Source organism: Centropristis striata, chromosome 20 (assembly GCF_030273125.1).
Source record: "Centropristis striata isolate RG_2023a ecotype Rhode Island chromosome 20, C.striata_1.0, whole genome shotgun sequence".
Taxonomy (NCBI): Eukaryota; Metazoa; Chordata; class Actinopteri; order Perciformes; family Serranidae; genus Centropristis; species Centropristis striata.
In genome coordinates, this window is record NC_081536.1 from 30,191,157 (window position 1) to 30,206,932 (window position 15,776).

Below are 15,776 nucleotides of genomic sequence, written 5' to 3' on the forward strand. Positions count from 1 at the left end.
GAGAGGTAACAATGTGAATGTGAGAGGTAACAATGTGAATGTGAGAGGTACTTTTAGCATATATGTAATGTGAGAGGGAAGAATGAACATATGCGGAACGTGCGGAACAGTCCATGCGGGATGCTCAGATCTCCGTGATGATCCTGAACGCACCGCACCGCGTCACCAGGACAAGCAGGACTTCCGGCGTGTGACGTGTCTGGCCATACCCCGGAGAGCCGGATGTTGATGGCTGTCCAGTGTGAGTGTTAGATGCAGAGAAAACTGCGGAGAGGAGTCCGATAAATCTCTCTCCTGTTGAAGGTTTCGGGGCCGGTGAGGATGCTCCGGTGGCTGCTCGGAGCCGCGCTGCTGCTGGCCCGGGCGGCCGGCTTCTACCTGCCGGGTCTGGCCCCTGTCAGCTTCTGCGAGCCTGACACTGGGAAAGAACAAGTTCCAGACTGCAAGGTAAAACAAAAATAACATGTTGAGATCAGCTGTGGAGCTGCCAGAATAACCAACATACACCCAAAACACGAAATAAACAGACAAGAGGTGTTCAACAGCAGCAGGTGAGCTAGCTCTGACAGCTAGCGGTAGGCTAACGACACGGAGCTAAGTTAGCCAAAACAAACAGGGAAGCTAGCAGATATCATGATAAACACGCTAAAGGGAGATATAAACATGTGTTGGAAAGTAACTAAGTACACAGCAAAAGTTTCAGCATAAACAAATGTACTTAAAGTGTCAAAAGTACACGTTATGCAGAATAAACCCAGAATAAATAAAAAATCTTTCCTGCCACATGCCATCACACTGTACAATAACAAATAATAACCTGGTTCATTACATACTGTCTATGCACTTCATGTGTTTTTATGCACACTGTTCATTGCACCTTATTTGTTTCATAGCACCAACATTTTTATACTGCATATTCATATTTATTCTGCACTGGAATTCCATTCCACTCCTTCTTTAGACACTTTATATTTTATTGTATTTTTATATTTTATTGCTTGAAGTATGCCTAGGTTGTTCTTTTTACTTAATTGTGTTGTTATTGTCTCTGTGTGTAATGCTGCTGCTACACTGTAATTTCCCAGCTTGGGATAAATAAAGTATATCTATCTATCTATCTATCTACATTTACATTTACATTTACATTTAGTCATTTAGCAGACGCTTTTATCCAAAGCGACTTACAGGAAGAGTAAATATCTATCTATATATCTATCTATCTATCTATCTATCTATCTAAACCCACTCAGATTGTCCAAATATATTACATTATTATTCTTTGATGCATTTATGTAAGCTTTAATTTACTGTTGTCAAGGTAGGGCTAGTTTTAACTACTACCTACTGCTAAATGTAGTGTCGTAAAAAGTACAATATTTGCCTCTAAATGTGGTGGAAGAAGTATTCAGATCCTTTACTTCAGTAAAAGTACTAATACCAGACTGTGAAATTACTCCACTACAAGTAAAAGTCCTGCGTTCAAAACTTACTGAAGTAAAAGTACAAAAGTATCAACATCAAAATGTACTTAGAGTATCAAAAGTAAAAGTACACGTTATGCAGAATGGACCCACTCACATCGTTAAATATAATCGAAATATTGGATTATTATTATTATTGATGCATTTATGTAAGCACCATTTTAATCTTCTCAAGGCAGGGCTCATTTAATATACTGTTTTGAGGTTTAATTGAAAAAATGTCTAATCCCTTTTAAATTGATCATGTTTTTTATGTTAAATCTCGACCTGAAAAGTAACTAAAGATGTCAGCTAAGTGTATTGGGATAAAAAGTATAACATCTGCTTTTAAATGTGCTGGAACAGAATTATACAGTTACATGAAATGGAAATAAAATAATAATAATAATAATAATAATAATAATAATAATAAAAGTTTATACTTAAGTACTTGCTGGAAGTACTGGAAGGAGCCAAACTCATGTCATGGTTTATTTATTCACCCAAATAATAAAAAACAACAAAGTTCCTTACTTACCCAGAGTATGCAGGACATTGTTTTTGGGGGATTTTAAGACCTTTATGTCCTCACATCAAGATGTAAAAAATAGTTCCAACCAATCATGATTCAATATCTAACAGCATGTAAATGAAAGTTTAATAGGTCTTTCTGATATGTGTGTCTGCTTTGTTTTCTTCCAGACATCCATCGAGCTGTTTGTGAACAGGTTGGACTCAGTGGAGTCTGTTCTGCCTTATGAATATACCGCGTAAGTCCATAACACTATAGCAACATGCATGTGTTTTTCAAGAAATATTTTTGCAGTTTAAAGCTGAAGTTGAATAATGATATTTAATTTTTTATTGATAAAATGCAAAAACTAAACAGAGAGTCACTACCCTTCTGCTTTAAGTTGTTTACATTTTTTTTATCTTCATTTAGACGCAAAAACACTTATGTTTTCATGTAAAATTTGTATATATTGGATACATTTACAATATATGTACAATTTCATTGTTCCTTAAAATCTTATTCAGGGACAGTCCTACTCTTCAAAGTAATGTCAAGATAGGCATTTATTAGATAAGTTACTGGAAAACACCTGTGACATCAGAACTGATGAAAACATTTCAACATCATTAAAGGTGTCAGTCCATTGACAACAATCAGAGAATATTAGGAGGGGCCGTATAGGCCATACTTCATTCTTCCCTCTCACATACACAAAAATACCTCTCACATTCACAATTGTACCTCTCACATTCACAAAAATACCTCTCACATTCACAATTTTACCTCTCACATTTGCAATTTTACCTCTGACATACACCAAAAATACATCTCACATACACAAAAATACCTCTCACATACACAATTTTACCTCTCACATACACAATTTTACCTCTCACATTCGCAATTTTACCTCTCACATATACAAAAATACTTCTCACATTAACAGTTACCTCTCATACTCACAATTTTATCTCTCTCATGCACAATTTTACCTCTCACATTCACAACTTTACCTCTCACATTCACATTTTCACCTCACATTCACATTTTCACCTCTCACATTCACTATTTTACCTCTCACATTCACATTTTCACCTCTCACATTCACTATTTTACCTCTCACATTCACATTTTCACCTCTCACATTCACTATTTTACCTCTCACATTCACATTTTCACCTCGCACATTCACTATTTTACCTCTCACATTCACATTTTCACCTCGCGCATTCACTATTTTACCTCTCACATTCACATTTTCACCTCGCACATTCACTATTTTACCTCTCACGTTATGTAGAGTGTGTCATTCTTCTCATCTGTTAGAAGTTCTCTCTATCTTCTGGTTGTTGTGCTGTTTATAATCCTGCCACTGCTTCAGACTCTGAACAGCCTCTTCTTTGTTTGTGCAGGTTTGACTTCTGCTCAGAGACAACAACGAAGCGTCCATCGGAGAATCTGGGCCAGGTTCTTTTTGGGGAGAGAATCGAACCCTCACCATACAAGGTAACACACACACACCCACACACACTCACTCACACAAAAGAGAAGTAAAACTTTTGTGCATTTTTTAAATACTTTTCATTCTGCCACTTGGGAAAAAAAGTGTAACAGTCATATTTAACATATTTAACATCGCTATCATTCTTTAATTTTTTTGCACAATCTCATTTATGTAACTTGATAATTATTTTTTAAATTTGACTTACAGGATTAACATTTTGAACCCAAAAGAAACCATAAAACAACAAACATTAAAATCTGATTTTAAAAAATCATGTTTTTTTCCCCCTTTCGAAACAATAATCTAACCCATATACAGTCTATGGTGACACACACACACACACACATACTAATTCTGTCTTGTGTGTCAGTTTGAGTTTAAGAAGCCTGCGGTGTGTCAGAAGGTGTGCACCAGAGACTACGACACCAGTAACCCATCAGACAAAGCCAAACTGGACTTCCTGAAGAAAGGCATGTTACTCAACTACCAGCACCACTGGTACGTATCATTCACTGTCATACTCGTATCAAAAGTGACAGAAGATGCAGCCACACACACCAGAAACATATTAACTGTGATGTTGTATGGTCAGTCTTCACTTTGATAATTAATAGAACCAACTTCAGTTGTCCTTATTTAGATACTTAGAGCAAGATAGTGTATATACAGCTAGGAAAAAATGATTAGACCACCCTTGTTTTCTTACCTTTCTCGGCTGTTTTTCGATATGGTGTTCCCCTCTTCTCTCCACTCTAATGCTGCCCTAATCACCATAGCAACCAGCAAAGTCGGGGTGAGCCAGGCCTTCAAAATAAAAGCCTGCAATGGTCACTGTATGTTAACAGAACACTGCAAATTATTTGGTTCTTACCAAGATTTTTAAAAAACTTAGATTTAGAAGTGTTAGATAATTTATCATGTTTTAAGAGTTAATTTCTTATTTTAAGTGTTCAACATGCTTATTTCTAAATTTAATAATCTTAATTCAAGAAATCTTCAAGTCAAGTAAAATTATCTGTCCACGCAGCAAGATCATTTCCCTCAGATTTAGTGTTTTTATCTATAGTTTTTCTCCTTTTCTGAATGGTGATTCAAGCTGTTTTGGGACCTCTGTCTCTACATACTACTATTGTAATTTATCACCAGTTCTCCAACCGTGACTCATCAGTTTCAGACATCTGATTAAATCTCCATTAGATTCTCTCTGTGTCTGATTGGATCTGTTTTGAGTGACAGTGGGTTGTGGTGGGCTGCAGGGGACAGTTTTGGGCCTCTTTCATGATTGAATCACCTTGTATGCTGATGTTGTTTTGTGTGTGTGTGTGTGTGTGTGTGTGTGTGTGTGTGTGTGTGTGTGTGTGTGTGTGTGTGTGTGTGTGTAGGATTGTGGATAACATGCCAGTCACTTGGTGCTACGACGTCGAAGAGGGTCAGAAGTTCTGTAATCCTGGTTTCCCGATTGGCTGTTACGTCACAGAAACAGGTCGTGCCAAAGACGCCTGTGTGGTCAACGTGAGTGATTCACACAAAGATAAACACAAAGCCCTCATTCATCAACTCATGAGATTCTATTGTGTGACACATTATCAGTGAGTGAGCTCTGATAAATGAACATTGGTGAGATGTTGACACTGCTATAACATTAGGGGGGTTTGTCTTATAATATAACCACAAAAACTGCATTTAATGAGAAAAGCATGCACATTTTAATATAAGTGCATACTATAAAGTCTAATGTTCAAGTATTGGAAATATTGGATTTAGGGTTTCATTTCTAAATAAATGGAGAGTCTTCAGGAATGTATTGGGGCAGACAGACAACAAGGGATTTCAGTAATCTAACCTTGAAGTAACAAAAATGTTTCTGCAACCTTTTGAGACAGAATGTGTCTGATTATTGCAGTGTCGGGGAAAAATACAGTCCTTGAAGTTTGGTATCTAGCCATTTTCCATGGTTTTCTTGATAATGATTTTGGTTATTGTCAGAAATGTCTAGATATCAGCTCTTAAATTAAACTCTAATGAGCTATTTGTGTTGTTATCATTCAATATGTCCAATCAAATGTACATTTAGTTGTACCAGGCATTAAAATGAACAAGAAATTGTAGAAAACAATGGTCCAATATTGACTGTTGACACTACTATAACATTAGGGGTTTTTGTCTTGGGGATAACCACAACAACTTTGCATTTATTCAGAAAAGCATGCAGCAAATTTTACATATAGGGGCATACCATAAAGTTTATTTTCAGATGTGGGGGGAAGTCAGATTTGATCTATGAGGACGGCCACCAGTCCACTGAGCCTAATGTTCAAATATTGGAACCAAACAGTGAAGAAAATCATTTAGGGTATAATTTCTAAATAAATTGGGGAAACCCATTCAGGCGGTGATACTGTTGAGATCGCCCCGTGGCCCTAATAAAAGAAATGAGACTAATGATAATAACAATAGTAGCAGTAAAGATAATGGAATGAAAGTAACATCAGAATTATCATCAATAGTACCAGTAACAATAACAGAAATATACCTATGATAGTTATATTAGCAATAAATATAGTGGGATGATAAAAACAGCAGTAGTATCGGTAATGATAGCAGCAATAATAACAATATGACAAATAATGAAGATCGTAGTGGGTGTCATGCAGGACCAACAGCCACGATACAGGCTCAACCAGGAGCCATGGAAACCTGCACGCTGCCTGACAATACAGGGCTTTATTAGTAAAAGGATTTAAAATTCACTTGTGGATTATACAAGCAGCCAGTGCAGTGAGGCTGATGTATATGATCCCTTTTTCAGTTCTTGTTAACACACAGCCTTCTGCTCCAGCTGGAGAGTCTTTAGGAATTTATTGGAGCAGACAGACAACAAGGAATTTCAGTGATCTAACCTCGAAGAAACAAAAGTTATTTTGCAACCTTTTGAGACAGAATGTGTCTGATTATTGCAATGTTGGGGAAAAAAGCAGTCCTTGAAGTTTGTTATACAGTCATGGAAAAATAATTAGACCACCCTCTAATTTCTTGTTAGTTTTAAAGTCTGGTACAACTAAAGGTGCATTTGTGTGGACAAATATAATGATAACAACAAAAATAGCTCATTAGAGTTTAATTTAAGAGCTGATGTCTAGACATTTTCCACGGTTTTCTTGATACTGATTTTGGTTATTATCAATAAAACCATGGAAAATGTCTAGATATCAGCTCTTAAATTAATCTCTTATTAACTATTTTTGTTGTTATCATTATATTTGTCCAAACAAATGTACCTTTATTTGTACCAGGGGGTCAGCAGCATTCATCACTGTCTGCCGCAGAGTCTTTTCAGGTTCATATCCCCTGTTTATGCCTGGGGTCTCGGTTTTGTTTTCCAGTCTAACTTTAATGAAAAGGATGCTTTTTACATCTTCAACCACGTGGACATCACCATCCATTACCACGTCGTTGAGCATGAACAGCTGGGAGCTCGACTGGTTGCTGCCAAGATTGAACCCAAAAGGTAATGGACTCCAGTCTCAGCTGCTGTGGATCTGTCTATAACATGGAGCTGTCCTAAACAGGGACTTTACACTATGCTGTCACACTGATGTCACACTTATAATGCACTAATTACTATGCAAAGGTGTTTTTTCATTTTTCTGATTATATTGTTTAACTGTTTTGATTTGATACATTCAACATTTAGTTTAAATGTAACTTTCTTTTTGCCTATCTGGGATGTGGTTCAGAGATTTTTCTTTTGATTTGGGTAAACTGTAAAACTGTGAATGCATAAAGAGCCCTGTCATACTGCTAATCAGATAATCAGTGGCCTTTAATCTTTTTTTATTGTCTCTCTTTCCATGCATCTCTTAAGCTATGAAAACCCGAATGAAAACAGCCCTGATTGCACTGGAGGGCCAAAGTTCCTGAAAAACAAACACACTGGACAGTTCAAGATCCCGTACACCTACTCTGTCAACTTTGTGGTTAGTACAACAGTATTTTCTGTGTGTATTTAGAGGTGTAATTTGTAACGTTTGGACAGATTTTTAGTTTAAAACATTCTAAAAATGCACTTACATTATAAACAGAGTGGGATGAAGTGACAGTAATGTTGAAGATGTTTATGTATGAGGGGCTGTATAGGCCATAATTAATTCCTCCCTCTCACATTTACGCATATTACCTCACAGTCACAATTTCACCTCTCAAATTAACAATTTTACCTCTCACATTAACACATTTTATCTCTCACATTAACACATTTTACCTCTCACATTCACACATTTTACCTCTCACATTCACAATTTTACCTCTCACATTCACAATATTACCTCTCACATTAACATTACATCTCACATTAACAATATTACCTCTCACATTAACAATATTACCTCTCACATTAACAATAGTACCTCTCACATTAACAATAGTACCTCTCACATTCACAATTTGAACCTCTTACATTCACAATTTGAACCTCTCACATTCACAATTTAACCTCTCACATTAACAACATTACCTCTCACATTGCACCAGTCTCATAAACACAGACTCCATTAGGAGTGTAGGTCTGAATCTCTTAAATTAAGTACACATTTTTTTCATTAAAGAAACTGCAACATGTGTCATCCCTGCATTTAGTAAATCACTCTTACTTAATAACTTTCACAAGGTGAAGTAGTGCCCCCTATTTTAATTTTTTTTTTTTTGCAGCATTTAGCCAATAGTTACAAATTGCACCTTGAATGCTGTCTATGTTTTGTAAGGTGAAAGTAAAAAATCACATCTAGCTTATGTAGTTTAAGACGTTTCACATTAAGTTTTATTCTGTTTCGGCGGCATTAATGCTTTTATCAGAATAAGACTTATTATTTCTGTGAGATTAAGTCAGCTGGTTGAGGAACAAATCATGAAAATGCAAAGATGAGCAAAACGTGAATAAGGGGGGATGTGTGATTTGTAGAGAAGTCTATGTGGACGTACATACATCAAATAACAAAATACAGCTGAAGTCATGAAGTCAGTGGAGGCATACAAACATAAAAACAGCAGCAGGGAATCATGAGTCTGATTCTGTGTCTCTGTAGGAAGTCAAGAATATTCGTTGGGCCTCTAGATGGGACTACATCCTCGAGTCGATGCCTCACACCAACATCCAGTGGTTCAGGTGAGACTGATGTGACATTACTTTTTTATTCTGAGTTCTTAAAAAAATATAAGTTTACAATAGAGAGGCTTCTGGTGTTTTTAGTTAGGTTAAGCATTTTCTATTCCATTCTCATATTCTCCATTCTCTCATTCATATTCTCGAGATTTAAAAATGAATTGCTGTTGAAAAGGATGTACTTACTATGCTCTAATATCGTTATTAAACTAAAACAACATCGATACAACGATACTATCGTTTATCGTGATAGTTTCTGGGAAAATATCGCCCTAAAAAATGTGTTATGGTGACAGGCCTAAGTAATAGTAATAAGTAAAGTATTTTAGCGTTGTTGTTGTTGTTGTTTCCTCCCCAGCATAATGAACTCGTTGGTGATCGTGTTGTTCCTATCTGGGATGGTCGCCATGATCATGCTGAGGACTCTACATAAAGACATCGCCAGATACAATCAGATGGACTCTGTGGTGAGTAACAGTCTGTCTGGCTGAAAGGAATACTTCTGATGGAGCTTTCCCATGAATCATAGTTATACAAGGAAGTCATGGCACTATATGACTAATTACAGGGTTCGTACGGTTGTTTGAAATCCTTGAAAATGCTTGAATTTAAATGCTGTATTTTCAAGGTTTGAAAAGTGCTTGGGTTTTGGATTAAGTGCTTGCAAATGCTTGAAATTCTTACTGTATTTCTTTTGCAATCTGACTATATCCATCTATAGCATGGGTCTTAAACTTGCGGCCCGCGGGCCAATTGCGGCCCTCGTGATGATATTTTTCGTTTAGTTTCCGTTTATTTCGGTCATACATGTCATTAAAAGAGAAGTAACAAACCAGAAAAAACATTGATCAAAGTGAACAATAAGTGAACTGACATATTTCACATATAAAACTTAGCAAAAATGATGATATTTTGTGGCCCCCACCTTGATATGAAAGTTTAATGTGAGTTTTATATGCACTTTACTATGTTGTGTGTGGAAGGTCCCTTTAATTACTTTTTGGGTAATTTTGTGTCTTTTTTAATAATTTTGGTAATTTTCTTTCTTTTTTAGGTAATTTATTTATTTATTTGTCTTTTTTTTGTAATTTTGTGTCTGTTTTTGGTCATTTTGTCTTTTTTGGTCATTTTGTGTCTTTTTTTGTGTCAGTTTGTGTCTTTTTTTTAAATAATTTTGTGTCTTTTTTTGGTAATTCTGTGTATTTTTTGGTCATGTTGTGTTTTTTTGTAATATTGTCTTTTTTTGGTCATTTTGATACTGCCTCCTGCGGCCCCCAGGTAATTTGAGTTTGAGCCCCCTGATCTATAGACTATAGATAATCACATGTTCAATGTAAAAATAATTAGTAGTCTGAAATGAAGACCGTTCCTCCTAATAGTCTAAAACCATCGCTGTTGGTATGGTTGAGTGAAATCTCCCCCTTTTAGTATGTTAGTACGCATCTAAAACATGCAATTTACAACAGGTGTAAGATACTGGAAAAGCTTGAAAATTAACCTTGAAAGTCCTTGAAAGGTGCTTGAATTTGACCACTGCTAAAGTGTACAAACCCTGTAAATATCTGCTGCTCCGTCTCGTTCTCCAGGAGGATGCTCAGGAGGAGTTTGGGTGGAAGTTGGTCCACGGAGATGTTTTCCGACCCCCCAGGAAGGGAATGCTGCTGTCGGTTTTCCTCGGCTCTGGAACCCAGATCTTCATCATGACCTTCGTCACCCTGTGTACGTCTTTTTATCTCCGTCATTGTTGAGAAGAATTTAACAAAAGTCACAGATGCCAAACTTGTACCAGCTTTAGGTGCAACAACTGAAAAGACATCTGAGACACATAACACATACAAGTAATTTGTGATTATCAGAAATAGTTTATCCTGATACTTGAGTCAAGATACAATATTATTATTGTGATTTTAAGCATTTTGCGATATGGTGAGTATTGTGATACAATATATTGTGATTTAACTGCATTTTGTGTCCACAAAATTAAATTCAACCAAGAATTGTTTTGTCCAATGAGAGAAAATTCTCAGTGTGTATTCATCTCACTTCAGTCTTTTTAGTGTTCTTTCAACAACTTCACGACACGATATCCTGACACCCAAAACAACCACAAAGACACACATGGTGCCTATAGATTCCTTACAAAAGGAGGTAAAACAACCACAGAGATACAAAAAGATCACAGAGACAAAAAAGATAAAAAAAGAGGCATAAAACAACGACAGAGGCGTTAAACAACCATGTAGATGCAAAACGAGCAAATAGATGCAAATTGACCACAGAGACGACCAAAAAAGGGCATAAAGGGGCTTATAGAGACATAAAACAATGCCTATAGATTCCTTATATCTTTTAGTTTCATATGATACCATTAACTCCAGGATATTCATAAAAGCGTGTCCGCTACGGCCTCATGAAAAAAATCAATATAATATCGCCACGAAAATATGGCAATACTATGCTGTATTGATTTCTTCCCCCACCTCTGATAGTGAATAAAATGATTGTAGTTACATAAAATCACCTCGGGGCACCACCATGAAAAAACAGGGAAAGTAAAGCCAGTTGTACAATTGTAGAATTCTGGTCTTAGGTTCAAATATATTTATTTAAACTATAATAAAATTAAAGCACAATATCTATTTTTACCCAAATACACAACTAAAGTAATCCTGTGATCTCTCTCCAGTCTTCGCCTGTCTCGGGTTCCTCTCTCCAGCGAACCGCGGTGCTCTGATGACCTGTGCTGTGGTTCTCTGGGTTCTCCTGGGAACTCCTGCTGGCTACGTGGCTGCTCGCCTCTATAAATGTAGGTGTTTTATTCCTGGCAGGGCTGCAGCTACAGTTTTTTTTTTCATATTTAAGTTGGGGTTGATTACCATAATTTTCTTTTTTTCTAATTTTGTTTTGGTTGATTTTCAGCTTTTGGAGGAGAGAAGTGGAAGACCAACGTTCTGCTGACGGCCTTCCTCTGCCCAGGGTGAGACTGTTGACTCGCTCACTCACTCGCTCACTCACTTGCTCTCTTGCTCACTCGCTCTCTTTCACTAACTCACTCACTCGTTTGCTCGCTCACTCACTCACTCACTCACTCACTCACTCGTTTGCTCGCTCACTCACTCTCTCTCACTCACTCGCTCTCGGACTCACTCGTTCTCGTACTCGCTCACTCACTCGGTCTCGGACTCACTCACTCGTTCTCTCACTCACTCGTTCTCGCACTCACTCATTCGCTCACTCAGTCACTCACTAACTTGCGCGCTCTCGCGCTCGCTCGCTCACTCACTCACTCATTCTCACACTCACTCACTCGCTCACGCTCACATACTCACTCACTCACTCATTGACGCTCACACTCACTCTCTCACTCACTCTCTCGCTGTCACACACTCACTTAATCACTCACACTCGCTCACTCACTCGATCACACTCGCTCACTCACTCGTTCACTTGCTCACTCACTCGTTCACTTGCTCACTCACTCGCTCACTCTCTCGCTCTCTCACTCACTCACTCACTCTCTCTCTCATCAGCCCCTCCTCTAACCTCCTGTCCGTCTCTTCAGGGTGGTGTTTGCAGATTTCTTTGTGATGAACTTGATCCTGTGGGGTGAAGGCTCGTCAGCAGCCATGCCGTTCGGGACGCTGGTGGCCATTTTGGCTCTTTGGTTTTGTATTTCGGTGCCACTTACGTTTATCGGAGCGTACTTTGGCTTCAAGAAGGCAGTAAGTAACTCCAAACATACATCCAGTCACACCTAATACATTCTGTAACTGTTGGTAAACATTTCATGCCATCGGTAGTTTGCAGATGTCATCAGTTAAACATAAAGTACCAATAGAGGAAAAAATGTATAAAATACTAACTCCTAACTAATTAAGATTCTCTCTCTCTCTCTCTCTCTCTCTCCCTCCCCCCCCCCCCCCTCTCTCTGTCTCTCTCTCTCTCTCTCTCTCTCTCTCTCAGGGTATTGAGCACCCCGTGCGGACCAATCAGATTCCTCGTCAGGTCCCGGAGCAGTCCTTCTATACGAAGCCTTTCCCTGGTATCGTGATGGGAGGAATTCTGCCTTTTGGATGTATATTTATTCAGCTGTTCTTCATATTAAACTCCATCTGGTGAGAATGAAGAAAAAGTAACGATTCATAACGATTCAGAGCTGATATCTAGACATTTTGTATGATTTTGGTGATTATCAAAAAAAAATGTCTAGATATCAGCTCTTAAATTAAACTCTTATCAGCTATTTTCGTTGTTATCATTAAAGTTGTCCAAACAAATGTACCTTTAGTTGGATTTCTGACTATAACAACTTGAGCTGCACATGTAGCATCTACTGTTGACCTGCTATCTGCCCCTAAAAAGATGCCCAGTCTGTTTTACGCCTATAAAGAAATGTTTTGGGATGGTTTTGGTTAAGGACCTTATAAGAACCCCACCCACTGTCTAATAAAGCCAAAATCACTGAACGAAAATAATCTTTTCTCTGCCTGTCATCATCAGATATGATGGCGGACTGACAATAACATGCATCCATCAATAACTGTAATCTTTAGTTAATCTGTATTTTCTGCTTGTCTCCGGCTCTCCTCAGGTCCCATCAGATGTACTACATGTTCGGCTTCCTCTTCCTCGTCTTCATCATCCTGGTGATCACCTGCTCCGAGGCCACCATCCTGCTCTGCTACTTCCACCTGTGTGCTGAGGTAAACACCATCATCACTGCCATACTGTAACACAAACTATATTAATACTGACATTTTTGTATTGAAATTGACACAAATCCTAGAATTTCAGCATATGATGAAATTATGAGATTAAAAGCCGAAATGAGGTCAAAGTCATAATTATGAGATAAAAAGTCAAAATTATGAAATAAAAAGTCATAATTATGAAAAAAAGGTCATTTTGAGATTTTAAAAAATTGAAATGAGATAAAAGAAGTCGAAATTATGAGATAAAAAAAATCGAAATTATGACATAAAAAGGCATAATTTTTACATAAAAAAGTTGGAAATATCAGATAAAAGTCAGGGATAAAAAGGTGAAATTATGAGATAAAAAAGTCATAATTATGAGATGAGGTCATAATTTTGAGATTTAAAAAATCATAAGATAAAAATTCATAATCATCATAGAAAAAATTATTCAAAGTCAAAATTATCAGATAAAAAGTAATTTCATATTTTTTTAACTGGGCTTCCGTAAAAGGACGTCTTTACACAATTCTATTTGTTTGTATTTGATTTCGTTGTGTTTTCTGGGGCTCCTGCTCCTTTAAGCCCTTCAGTCAGATCTCTTCAGACTGTTTCTCCCCTCTGTGTTTCAGGACTACCACTGGCAGTGGCGATCATTCCTGACCAGCGGCTTCACTGCTATTTATTTCCTGGTCTACGCCATCCATTACTTCTTCTCCAAGCTGCAGATCACCGGGCTGGCCAGCACCATCCTCTACTTCGGATACACCATGATCATGGCTCTCATCTTCTTCCTCTTCACTGGTAACTTCATAACTAATTATATGACTTTATTATTTATCCTGCAGTGGGGAATTTTAGTCGTCACAGCAGCTCAACATACAGACACATAGATATAGAAAACAGAATATACATATTATATTGATATTATTAATATTATATACAAATAAATTAGAATATAAAAAATTACACACATACATTATATATACATTATATTCATACATTTCTGCTGTTTTTTTCTTGCATTTTACAGATATAGTAGTATGAACATAGCAGATATATTTATTCATTGATCTTCATACGACTGCATGAGATAAAAAGTCAAAATTGTGAGATAAAAAGGCAAAATTGTGAGATAAAAAGTCAAAATTATGAGATAAAAAAATCTTAATTATGGGATAAAAGTAATAATTATGAGATAAAAAGGTTGAAATTATGAGATAAGAAGTCAAAATTATGAGATAAAAAAGTCAAAATTGTGATATAAAAAGTGGAAATTATTAGATAAAAAGTCGAAATTATGAGATAAAAAAATCTAAATTATGAGATAAAAGTCATAATTTTGAGACTTTTATCATGTGGTATGAACATTAATGAATACACACACACACACATACACATATATAATATAGAAAATATACAGAAGGCCTAATATAAGCCTAACGCGGTCGGATGTAAACAGAGAGATGCCATCCTAAATGAAATAAAATAAAACATGCATATTTTATTGTCTGTTGGTGCAGTTTAGTCTCACTTGTTTTGAGTAAAACTTGATGTAACGTCTCTAATGGTTTATTTTCTCTGTCTTCAGGCTCTATCGGCTTCTTTGCCTGCTTCTGGTTTGTTACTAAGATCTACAGTGTGGTCAAAGTGGACTGAAGGATGCAACAGAAACACACCAGAGACTCTATGTGACGAGAAGTTGCTTTCTCTGAGCTTCAGCAGCTTTCAGCATCACAAACTGGACTCAACGTGAACCTTCACCTCCTCCTTTCCTCAAGACTCTTTTTACACAGAGGACTATCTGACTCTTGTTTGTGTGCCTAATATATTTCTGTGTGAGCATGTGTACACCCAGTTGTGATTTTGAACATTCAGTATCTTCATGCATATAATCTAAATGAAACGAATGAAGTGGGTTGGTGCTGCCCCGTGTGAAGGAGGCGGAGTCGGACTGACCAGAGAACGTTTCAGCCTTTCTGTTTCATGTCGCACATTTCAGGTTCGCTCCAGGATCCGTGCACTGTTGCAGATGTGGTCGGACAAATAAATGGGCTGCTGCAACACACACTGCACACTGTGTCCCAAAATGTACATTTCAACCCCAAATATGTCGAAATGGGTCAATGAGACTTTTGTTGTATTTTTGTTGAGATTTGAGGGTCACAACCAGTGAATGAAATCCACGTGTAAAAAATGTGAGATAAGTTTCAAGAATGTATTTCTGATGCATACGCAACATCGCTTGTTTTGAATAAAAGTAATATAAATCCACAAAAAAGTCATGATTATGAGATAAAAATATGTAATTATAAGATAAAAGGTCATCATTTTGAGATCAAAAGTCATAATTATGAGATAAAAAGTAGAAATTACGAGAAAAAGTTGAAATTTACAGAAAAAGGTCATAATTATGGGATAAAAAGTCATCATGAGATAAAATGTT

The 15,776-nt window shown here is 37.0% G+C and overlaps 1 protein-coding gene across 1 annotated transcript; it reads left to right on the top strand.

Annotated features, from left to right (window-relative positions):
* The first annotated feature begins 201 nt into the window (after window positions 1-201).
* tm9sf2 (transmembrane 9 superfamily member 2) lies at window positions 202-15,611 on the top strand. Its single transcript, XM_059359174.1, has 17 exons — window positions 202-447; window positions 2,163-2,230; window positions 3,387-3,480; window positions 3,849-3,976; window positions 4,861-4,990; window positions 6,862-6,986; window positions 7,344-7,455; window positions 8,560-8,639; window positions 8,995-9,103; window positions 10,223-10,355; window positions 11,323-11,442; window positions 11,556-11,613; window positions 12,199-12,358; window positions 12,600-12,751; window positions 13,228-13,339; window positions 13,963-14,134; window positions 14,922-15,611. The coding sequence occupies exons 1-17, from the start codon at window positions 322-324 to the stop codon at window positions 14,987-14,989; spliced, it is 1,947 nt and encodes a 648-aa protein (XP_059215157.1). The 5' UTR covers window positions 202-321; the 3' UTR covers window positions 14,990-15,611.
* The last annotated feature ends 165 nt before the right edge of the window (window positions 15,612-15,776 follow it).

Excerpts from the sequence above, each read along its gene's own strand:
- tm9sf2 (XM_059359174.1), top strand. The coding sequence starts at position 322 with ATGCTCCGGTGGCTGCTCGGAGCCGCGCTGCTGCTGGCCCGGGCGGCC. Across the intron at positions 8,640-8,994 it reads ACCAACATCCAGTGGTTCAG|CATAATGAACTCGTTGGTGA; the intron begins GTGAGACTGATG and ends TTTCCTCCCCAG. Across the intron at positions 11,614-12,198 it reads ACGGCCTTCCTCTGCCCAGG|GGTGGTGTTTGCAGATTTCT; the intron begins GTGAGACTGTTG and ends CCGTCTCTTCAG.